The sequence below is a fragment of the Leuresthes tenuis genome, unplaced genomic scaffold, assembly GCF_036924035.1.
Source record: "Leuresthes tenuis unplaced genomic scaffold, fLeuTen1.0.hap1 SCAF_16, whole genome shotgun sequence".
Classification (NCBI taxonomy): domain Eukaryota; kingdom Metazoa; phylum Chordata; class Actinopteri; order Atheriniformes; family Atherinopsidae; genus Leuresthes; species Leuresthes tenuis.
In genome coordinates, this window is record NW_027325370.1 from 17237907 (window position 1) to 17247778 (window position 9872).

Consider the following 9872-nt stretch of genomic DNA (forward strand, 5'->3'; position numbering starts at 1 on the left):
AAAGCGGATGTAAATGATCTGAGAAAGAGGAGGGGCTGTAAGAGACTCAGAAAAAGCTGTTCTGAGAAGCTAAAAGGACAACCAGGACAGAGAGATGGAGGTTATTATTCCTATTTGAAGTCAAGGTTAATAAAAGGCGCAGGTCATGTGGTACACATGGTGAATATGAATTACACTGAAAAAGAACAGCGATATATCCTTATAGCTATGGGAATTTTTTTTCCTTATCAAAGAATACAGAACAGTATGCACAAGTAATGTCAATGAGACATTGTGTTCGATTTTATGTGCTGATACACTAAGGGGATTTCCTGACACTGCTGAGAGCCAGCAACACTGCTTTGTCAACCAATCTAAAGTAACTGTACAGAACTTTGTTAGCCATGTTAGATTTTTAAGTTCTTAAAGCTCTGCTGTCGCTCAACAGCTGCGTCTTATGAGCAGAAAATCCACCCTGAACTCTGCAAACCTTGTGCAAAGCCAAACTAAGTCTGTGCAATATAAAGGAGGGAAACACATGGATGTCGTTGGGACAGTAAGCCAGATGATCTCACCTCCTGAAAAGCTCACTTTTGGGAAATGTAACGTTTCTGTTGAGCAGCAATGACTCGCAGAGATGTTCATGTATTAGCTCTGAAAAAAGAGTAGATTACAGATAAGAACTGAAATGTTAAAGAGGTGCGTGAGGATGTCAAACATGATCTTCTGCTAATCTGAGCTGTCAGCCATGCTTCAGCTGTACGTGAACACAAGTTGGCCTGACAGACGGGTTGAAGAGGCTCATTGATAGAGAAGAGCCTCGTTACAATTAGGAGGAATCACTCATTTTCACCGTACCTGCTCAATTCTGCGGTTATGTTGCAGTACATTATAGAAAATAACCTGGTCTTTACCAGGTCTTAAAATTAGGCAAATATAACCTCAGATGATCAACAACACATGACATAGTATACAAAGAAAAGACAAAGACTCTTACTACTTATAGTAAGCATGGACTAGGAAAACCAGGGATTAGGAGGGGAAGTAGCAGCCAGGAGCTGCTAATCAGATGCACTTGATTAATTGATCATCAATAAGTGTGAGCCGCTCTATAAAAGCAGGAGTTTTGTCAGTTTGCTGGTCTGGAGCATTCAGGTGTGTGTTAATACATGCCAAGGAGGAAAGACATCAGCAAAGATCTTAGAAACCCAATTGTTGCTGCCCATCAATCTGAGAAGGGTTATAAGGCCATTATCCATCATTTTACAGAAAGAAAGATTATTCACAGGTGAAAGACATTCAAGAGCTACATCTCAAACTCTACAGGCCTCAGTTAGTATGTTAAATGTTAAAGTTCATGATTGTACATTTAGAAAAAGACTGAACAAGTATGGCTTGTTTTGAAGGGCTGCAGGAGAAAGCCTCTTCTCTCTAAAAAGAACATGGCAGCACAGCTTAGGTTTGCAAAGTTACATCTGAACAAACCACAAGACTTCTGGAACAATGTCCTCTGGACAGACCAGAGCAAAGTGGAGATGTTTGGTCATAATGCACAGCAGCACGTTTGGAGAAATCCACACACAGCATATCAGCACAAACACCTCATACCAACTGTCAAGCACGGGGGTGGAGGGCTGATGATTTGGGCTTGTTCTACAGCCACAGGACCTGGACACCTTGCTGGCATTGAGTCCACAATGAACTCCTCTAGATACCAAAATATTCCAGAGTCAAATGTGACGTCATCTGTCTGACAGCTGAAGCTTGGCTCAAACTGGGTCATCAACAAGACAATGATCCCAAACACAGCAGCAAATCTACAACAGAATGTGTGAAAAAGAAAAGAATTGAGGTGTTACAATGGTCCAGTCCAGACCTCAACCTGACTAAAATGCTGTGGTGGGACCTTAAGAGAGCTGTGCATAAACCACTGCTGCAAACCTCAATGAACTGAAACAACGTTATAAAGAAGAGTGGGACAAAATTCCTCCACAATGATGTGAGAGACTGATAACGTCACACAGAAAACCATTACTTTAAGTTATTGCTGCTAAAACTGGTTCTACAAGCTGTTGGATCATGGTATTTACTTAGTCTTTTCACAAACAGCTTCTACATTTTGAGTGATATTTGGTGAATAAATAATGACTCAGTGTATTGTGTCATGCACTGCTCATCTGTCGATGAAGGTACTTGACAAGGTTCACCTTCACTTAGGCTCAACTAAAAACCTACATTACAAACTGAGGGTAGAAGTGGATATTTAGCAGGTAGAAAGGGACTGAATGAAAACTGCTGTCAGGCTGCTTTATGTTTAAACATAATCCAGTTTTTGCCCACTAATGGCAACTGAATATTATGACATATTCACTTCCTCTGCATCTGTTTTAGCAATCAGATAAACAAAAATATGCCTCTTTTGAGTCTCTAAATGAAGATGCAACACTAAATTACTGTAATGGCCCTTTAAGTTGAGGAACGTATGCTCTACTGCAGCCTCTGTAACAATAACTAATGTTTACATGCTCAAAGCTCAGATCAAGAGAAGGATCTCACTGTCACTATGGAAAATGTTTTGTAAAATGTTTACTAACATTAATGGGTGTAATTTATTGATCCTGACCAAGAAAAGCTGCTAAAGCAAAGCGTGATTTAGTTGGAGGATGTGTTTTCTCTTTCCAACTAAAGTTACATGATCTCCCTTTAAGATTAAATCTACACACCAATCAGACTAAGACCACAGTTTCTCACGACCATATTACTCTGCAAAACGTAGACCCACTGGAAGCTGTCAGCCTGTTTACTGCCTGATGGATTTAAATCTGAAAGCATCTCAAAATGCTCACCTGACTGCGCTACAACTGGTAAAGTGCTCTCATACTGGCTCCAGCCTCAAGTGTCGCTGAGAACGTGTTTAAATTTCTCAACTGCAGCAGGAGCTGCCACGGCAAACAGGAAGCTGTATCATAATGTGCCACCACAGGTCTTTAGTCTCACACCATCTGTAGAGAATTACTCTGTACCTGCAAATTTTCACTGAAAGTTTCCAGCAGCAGCTTAATCCTCTCATCGCTGCCAAAACACACAACACAGGGACGGCTGGTTTCAAGGTGGCACATAATGAAACAAAAATAAATAAAGTGTGGACTCCGGGGACTCGAGCATCAGACACAACGTAAAACAGTGCATATTAATAATGTTTGGCAGGAGCAGAAAAAAGAAGGGGAATTTTACATTCTGGCATGGCCCCAAACTACAAAAGCACTGACGGCAGTTCTGGGCTCAAAAAGATTTCCACTGGTGTCGTGCCATGATTGACTTCTTTGCAAAAGATCATTTACAGGTAATGCTTGGGGAATGCATACCTGTTGGTCCTGGTAGAGAGCAAAAATGGAAAAAAAAAAAAGTTAACTGAAACAGTGGAGTAGTGTAAAGGGGTGGGAGGCTGGCCACATCCGCCCCTTGGACACAGCTGAAAGCCCCACTTATGCACAAGCACTGGAAAATTCTCTGAGAGAGCTAATTAAAAGGTCAGTTTAGGTCTGGTTCTGCTGTCAGATTTGCCGAATCAATCTCACTAAGAACCTTGATACAACTAGTGTCCTTTGGAGACATTTCATAGGAAGACTCAGAGGTGAGTAAAGTACTTTTAAGTACACTGCAAAAACAAGAGAAAAAGTCACAAAATGGGGTTTGAATGATGGCTTGAATCTAAACCAAAAAAACAAGTAGCCTACATTTAGCTTGTTAGCTTATATTTAGCATCTAACTTGATGAAAAGGATCAAACTAAATTCTGTTTTTTGAGAAAGTTCAGCAAAAAGCTTTATAATCTTAACATTTCTTGCCTCAAGTATCATTTTAATTAGAAAAAAAAATCTCCGTAAGATGTTAAATTATCTTTGAAAGATAATTAGGAACCAAAGTGCTTGATTCAAGAGAAATCATTTGGCATAAAAACCCTTTGTTAGAATGTAAGTTTTGCAGTGATGAAAATGGCTTTGGGGAAATGCTGACACATGGCTGTGTCTAAAATCAGAATGAAATACAATGGGTCATGAGGACTTTTGCTTATGGTAAAATGTATGTTGCAGATTCAAATACGGAGGAAAATTAAACGTTTGAGTTCCTGTAATGGAACTTACGTCTCAACCAGAGCTCACAGGCAAACCGCTACATGAGGGGAAGTGGAGCAGTTCAGAATAAGTAGCACATGATGCAATTTGTGCAAGTACAGCAAAAATGAATGCAATACAAAAAAAAAATCGCAAATCTCAAACTGATAAGAAAGTATTCTGGTTTTTTTTAGATGCTTTAAAGCAAAAACAGCAAGATGGTAGCCTTCAACCTTTGTGGCATGTTGCCATTCGAGATTAAGGATTTACATCTTGAACAATGTTGCTTTGCAACCTGTGAGCAGCTCTGCAATTTTCCAAATTGATGTGCATCCAGGATCACGTTCTGATACTAAACCTGGACCTCCACCAAGGTTCAACTAAGCCCAAACTGATCCAAAAATGCTTAAAAGGTTGCGTTTCTTAGCTCCAGCTGCTCGTTGCACTGTCAACCAAGAGCAGAAAGGGAATGCTACTTTGCAGATACATTTGAGAGGCTTCTTAATGCTTATCCGAGTCCTTTAATTGCATAATGGGAGTCATCTGTGATGGGCACAGAAGTGGAATTAAGGTCCCACAGCTCTTACAGCATTGAAGTGTTGAGTTATATTTGCAATGGTTGGAAAATCAGCCCATATGGTCAAGGCAGTGTATCCAGGCTCCACACAATGGCCAGATAAACACCTCAGGATAATTATACAAGCATGTAAACAGACACGGCATCAACCCTGAAAATGGTGCACACGTATTACATAATTGATTAACAGACAGGAGCTCCATTTGTCCCCAAAGTGAATACAGTGTCCATCTAAAGCACTTAACTACATACAAACACACAATCACTGGAGTCACGCGCGCACACTCTCTTACGCACACACAGGTTGTTTGTAGATTCAAGAGCAGCATGACAGCCGTACATACCTCACTTTGTGGTCCTCCTCTGTCTCTTTCTATCTGTTCCTCAGCTCTCCGCCTCTCTCCTCATCCCTTGTTTTCTCTATCACACACACACACACACACATGCGTGCGCTCACACAGAGCAGTGTGTTTGAATCTGACAGATTTCTCTCAGCTCAGTACTCTCCTCCCTCCTCTTCCTCTCATTTCTCAGGGACACACACACACACACACTTGAAAACAGCCCTCCCCCCCTCCTGCAAAATATGCCTCTTCACTCGCGCCAGAGCTGCCTCTCTCCTCCCACTCCCTCCTCCCTCCTTCTCTGCCATACGAGGCAGCGAGAAAGCCACAACCCAAGCCACGCCCCCCGTGCTCTCCTCTCCTCTGGGCGGCTATAAATACCGCTGCTGCTATGAATATACCATCTTTCTCCCTCAGCATCCCTTGCTCCAGCTCTCTCCCCCTCCATCCATCCTTCCATCCATCCCCAGCCTGCACTGCCCCCTCTCCCTCCCTCCTTGCTTTTTCGCTCCAAATGTGTTTCTGATGACCTTGTATTATTCGCCCTTACACCATCACATGACAGCATCCTTTCTCCTCTCACACTTGAGCGCAGGATGCAGCTGTTTACTCGCTCCATGGAGGCATATCCTCAAGCAGCGTTACAGAAAAACCCACATTATCACATAAACACAACCACAGACGGGGTGTTTCATTCTGCCGTCTCCTCGGCTTCCTGTCTGTTTCGCTGCATGTGGTGCTTTTTTGGATCCTGATCGGGAGCTTATCGGCAGCAGATCACACGACTTAACTCACCCTCCAAAATTTTAATTAATTCTGCCTGCACTGCTAATTTTATAAACTCCTGCTTAAAGATGAGTCAGTCGGTGTGAGCTTATTATCAAGGCATGCACCTGTCCTTTCACAATGAAATAAGTCTGCATTAAACCTATTACATTATAAAGCTCAATACAAGGTGAGGGATCCCTTCAGTTGCTGTGTGTTTGATCAGATTGATGTGCTGTAGACAACCTGCTGAGCAACTAATCAATGTTTTGTTGCATTCTTTTTGCCCGTTCTGCTGCTGAATTGTACAGTGATCCATACAACAAGATGCATTCAAAAGACAACAGTTTGGCATACTGTCTCTGCTCCAGCTCACTGCCAGCAATATTGTCTGGGAATGAGGTTACCAACATCTGGTGCAGGCGCGTTACGTGCACCGAGGGTACACTTAAACAGAATCAAATCTTTGCCCACAGGCTATACGGTATGTCATGGACACAATTAATCCTGGATTGCACCCGCAGTGCTGTGCTATAACTTCATAAGCGAAAAATGAGAGCAGCACACAGACAAAGACTTCTGCTTGACATACATTTCTCCTCATCATGCCCCTTTGATCCTGGCGGTTAAAGAAAACCACAAGGGAGCCTGAGCAGTGCCATATTAGGCAACATAACCCTGCATCTTATGTTCTTTTACGGTCACGTTAAGCTTTTTCTTCTTACAAGCTGCCAGTAGCTTGTAGGTGTCAATGTTTGTGTTAGAATAATAATATGTCTTCCACCTGGCTTTTATGAAGGAGTTTTGATGCTTGAAATCAACAATGTAGTGATGATTCAAAGAAGCGAAATGAAAGCGTAAAGTGTAACTTTATTTCCAATAATGGTAAAGAAGGAACTGATAATGTGTTTAATGCACAGTATGTAGTTATGAATCACCAGTTCAGAATCAGCATGCCACTGTGTGTGTGTGTGTGTGTGTGCGTGTGTGTGCGTGTGTGTGTGTGTGGGGGAAGGATTTTGTAACACTCAGGGTCAAAAGTGTCAAAAATTGGCAGGATGTGCTACACGTGTGCTGGTGTCTTTCAAAAATGTCTCTTCTGCACCTCTGTGAACGCGAGGGCCTCCTGCAGGTCTTCAGCGGAGCGTGCATGCATCTGCAAAGTCTGTGCGAGAGCTTTATGCAGCTCGTTTGGGGACACCAGGTGGAGGCGAAGCAGAGATCTGACCAGCTGGGAGCGAGCGTTGCCGATGAAGGAGTGCGAAAGGAAAAACGAGAGACCTGCACCGCTTTTCAAGGTGTAGAGTGGGACTCTGACCATTCCCAGGACCTGGAGGGAGAGAAAACAGGTGACAAATAACGGAGACGAAATCTGGTAAATCGCTCCAACAGGACGCATTACCTCCAGTCCATGATCTGCTGCTGTGGACGCAGCTGCTTTTTCCACCTCCCTAATCAGCTCCTCTTCAATCTTCTTCACGTAGAAGTGAATGATAAGACGAGAGGAGGAGGAGGAGGAGGAGGAGGGTGATGAAGTCGGGGCAAAGCGAGATTCCACATGATCTTCTACAGAGATAGGCAACGCTATGCCAATCTCCTCCAACAACTCCCTGCTAAGCCCCGCCTCCAGGGTCTCCTCTGATGGTTTAACGAGCCTGACGTTATGAGGAGGGTCAAAGGTTAGCATTAGATAAATAGTAGATAAACACACTGAACCATAATGCTCTCCAGAGACAGAGATAAATCAAACTAATCGAAAAGACCAACACCAGTTTGCTGATGACGAGCAGCACTGCTCCTTCCCTCAGTTATTTGATTTGAACACTAAAGAGGGTCACTTCACATCAAGTCATCTGGACTTTAGAGTTTGTGTGTCATGGATATTCTTTTTAAAAAAATCTAAAGCTCCAGGGATTTATCAAAATGCTGCTCCACTCTGTTTTATGTTTTGGTGCATCTGTTCCCAGGTTCTACTTTTCAACATATGGTTTCTTTAGAGGTCTTTTAGACTCTCTGGCACCTGGCTGACATATGACATGTGGCTATCTCAGTGTTTGACCATGTCAGTATGGTACAAAGCATTAATCAGGTCTGACCTCTCTAAACATACAACCAGCCGTGGTACACCTGCTACATATCTGCTGATTTTATCACTGTTGTGACTGAGAGGATCATTTCCTCCCGGTGCTGTGTGGGAAGGGTTGTAGAAATTAAAGCTGATTACTATAGATCAGAATGTATGAAAAGCTGGGTCATCTTGATTTTCCTTTATTTTTCAGAGTTGTCCAATGTTTGGTATATTTACTGACACATAGATGTAGCTGGAGCTGAGGTTACACCTGTGCACACAGAACCTGAATCTGAGTTATGAGTCTTGTTTGTGTGGAAAAATCTAGAAAGTAAATGGTTTATTTACACAAAAAGAGTAGAAAAAGAGTAAACCTGTGGTTTCCTCTCAGTGTCAGCGTGAGAAGTGAGGTTTTTATTTTAATAATCAAATGTGCTCTTACACATGGCTAAACTGTCTTTTATGCTGTTCTCTCTTGAGTGCGTTAACCCTTCATAAAAACAAGTTTTGCATAATCTACAGTTAGATTATTATGGCACATAATTATGGCAAATTATTTCCCACATTGGATTCCTTCAATAAATGTACTAAATAAATAAACTCATATAGCCACAAATTCCTCTTTCATAAAATATAGTTGCTGAAATGAAGATGTTCCGCTCACAAAAAGCAGTTGGTGTGAAGCGAGCTGTTATGGAAAATTGGATGAGAACGATCATAACAAAGACAAAACAACCATTGAATCTTCAATACTTTGATGAATATTTGTGATGTTTGATTGGCAGTGACAACCAAAAGTTTCAGTTTGATTTGGGCTTCATTTCCTGCTATTAGTTAGTGTAAATTATAGTTATGGGGATTAGTCTGTAGTATATAACAGGGAAACACAGCCAGTTCTGACAACTCTTCCCATTTGCAGAAGCAGCTTTCTTTAGTTTTGCTTGTGTCAGTATATTTTCTCAGGCTTCCTGTCTTATTACATAATTTCAATGTGACACACCAGAAATTCTGGCAGTGATTTCTGTAAATTACAGTTATAAAGGCACAAGTGATTCATATTTAGCAGAATACTAATCAAACAGAACGAGTCTAGCAAACACAGTTGATTAAAATGGCAAGAATAAAGACGCTCCTCTGCAGAGGAGTGCATTGTGTATGTTCACTTTGTGACATTGTTTGAATGTTTGTTTCTGTTCTTTTGATGGGGCTCGGCTGTTATGAAAATGAGATGTTCACTGTCAAAGCTGAGCATACCTGCACAAACAGGATAAAAAACAAAAGCAGAAACCAGGAATAACTCACCCGCCAGGGAAGCCCAGGAGTCCGTCGAAGCGCATCTGCATCTGTGCAAGGGGACAGAGGCCGTTAAACACTCACACACTGATGAGTCGGCACAAAAAGAGAGACGGAACGAAAAAAAAAACAATGTGTGTTTTTACCTAAATAAGCACAAATAGATGCGAGTGTCTTGTGCATTTAGGGACTCAGTCAGTTCAGATACTGCACTACTTTCACACACACACACACAGATGGTGCTCACCAGTACTATGTGTTTTATTGGAGTTTTCCCAAACAGCTTAGATTCAGTGTCAGAGTAGAGCATCACATGGCATGCCTGTCTGCAGCCTGAGCATTCCAACGCCTCCGCCCTCAACATCTGTTCACTCGCCATCTACAAGTATACACACAAACGCAGCACAAAATTAGACACAGGCACTTTTCAGAGACTCCCGATCACCCTGAATAGCTGCACTTTGCCAATGCGGTCATGAAAATACACCTGCTCTCTTTTTATTTGTGTCTCCTCCTTCGTATGCTGAGTCAAGAGAGCTGACTGAAACCTACTGATCTGCTTGAAAGACTGTGGACTTGTATTCAGACAAACTTATGACAACAGGAAGCATGAAAGAAGATTATTAAGACTTGTTGGAAAAAGCTTTACCCCCCTCTGCTGGTGTGGAGCAGGCTGTGGGAATCAGATATTTTCAGTCAATAAGTAAGTAATTAAGATAAGATAAGATAAGA

The 9872-nt window shown here is 42.0% G+C and overlaps 2 protein-coding genes across 5 annotated transcripts in view; both read right to left on the reverse strand.

Moving 5' to 3' along the window:
- LOC140271183 (SLIT-ROBO Rho GTPase-activating protein 3-like) overlaps positions 1 to 5214 on the reverse strand; it is a 36010-nt gene extending 30796 nt beyond the window's left edge. For 2 of the 3 annotated variants that reach the window (XM_072366296.1, XM_072366295.1), the window contains exon 1: positions 5015 to 5213. The gene's annotated coding sequence lies outside the window, so the exon portion shown is untranslated. Of the gene's footprint in view, positions 1 to 5014 lie in introns of all 3 variants that reach the window. The other variant, XM_072366297.1, reaches the window with a different exon arrangement.
- A 1418-nt stretch (positions 5215 to 6632) lies between these two features.
- LOC140271595 (U8 snoRNA-decapping enzyme) lies at positions 6633 to 9731 on the reverse strand. 2 transcript variants are annotated; one of them, XM_072366865.1, is made up of 5 exons: positions 9628 to 9731; positions 9388 to 9504; positions 9150 to 9190; positions 7182 to 7434; positions 6633 to 7109 (listed from the first exon to the last, which is right to left on the reverse strand). In XM_072366865.1, exons 2-5 carry the CDS (start codon positions 9502 to 9504, stop codon positions 6864 to 6866), a joined length of 657 nt encoding a protein of 218 aa, XP_072222966.1. In that variant the 5' UTR covers positions 9628 to 9731; the 3' UTR covers positions 6633 to 6863. The 2 variants fall into 2 exon arrangements, with proteins under 2 accessions (XP_072222966.1, XP_072222965.1); XM_072366864.1 differs by having other exon boundaries at positions 9388 to 9519.
- Between the last annotated feature and the right edge of the window lie 141 nt (positions 9732 to 9872).

Coding starts and splice junctions, on each gene's coding strand:
- LOC140271595 (XM_072366864.1), bottom strand. CDS start 9,519: ATGGCGAGTGAACAGATGTTGAGGGCGGAGGCGTTGGAATGCTCAGGC. Junction 9,191..9,387: donor CAATAAAACACATAGTACTG/GTGAGCACCATC, acceptor CCCCTTGCACAG/ATGCAGATGCGCTTCGACGG. Junction 7,435..9,149: donor CTCCTGGGCTTCCCTGGCGG/GTGAGTTATTCC, acceptor TCATAACGTCAG/GCTCGTTAAACCATCAGAGG.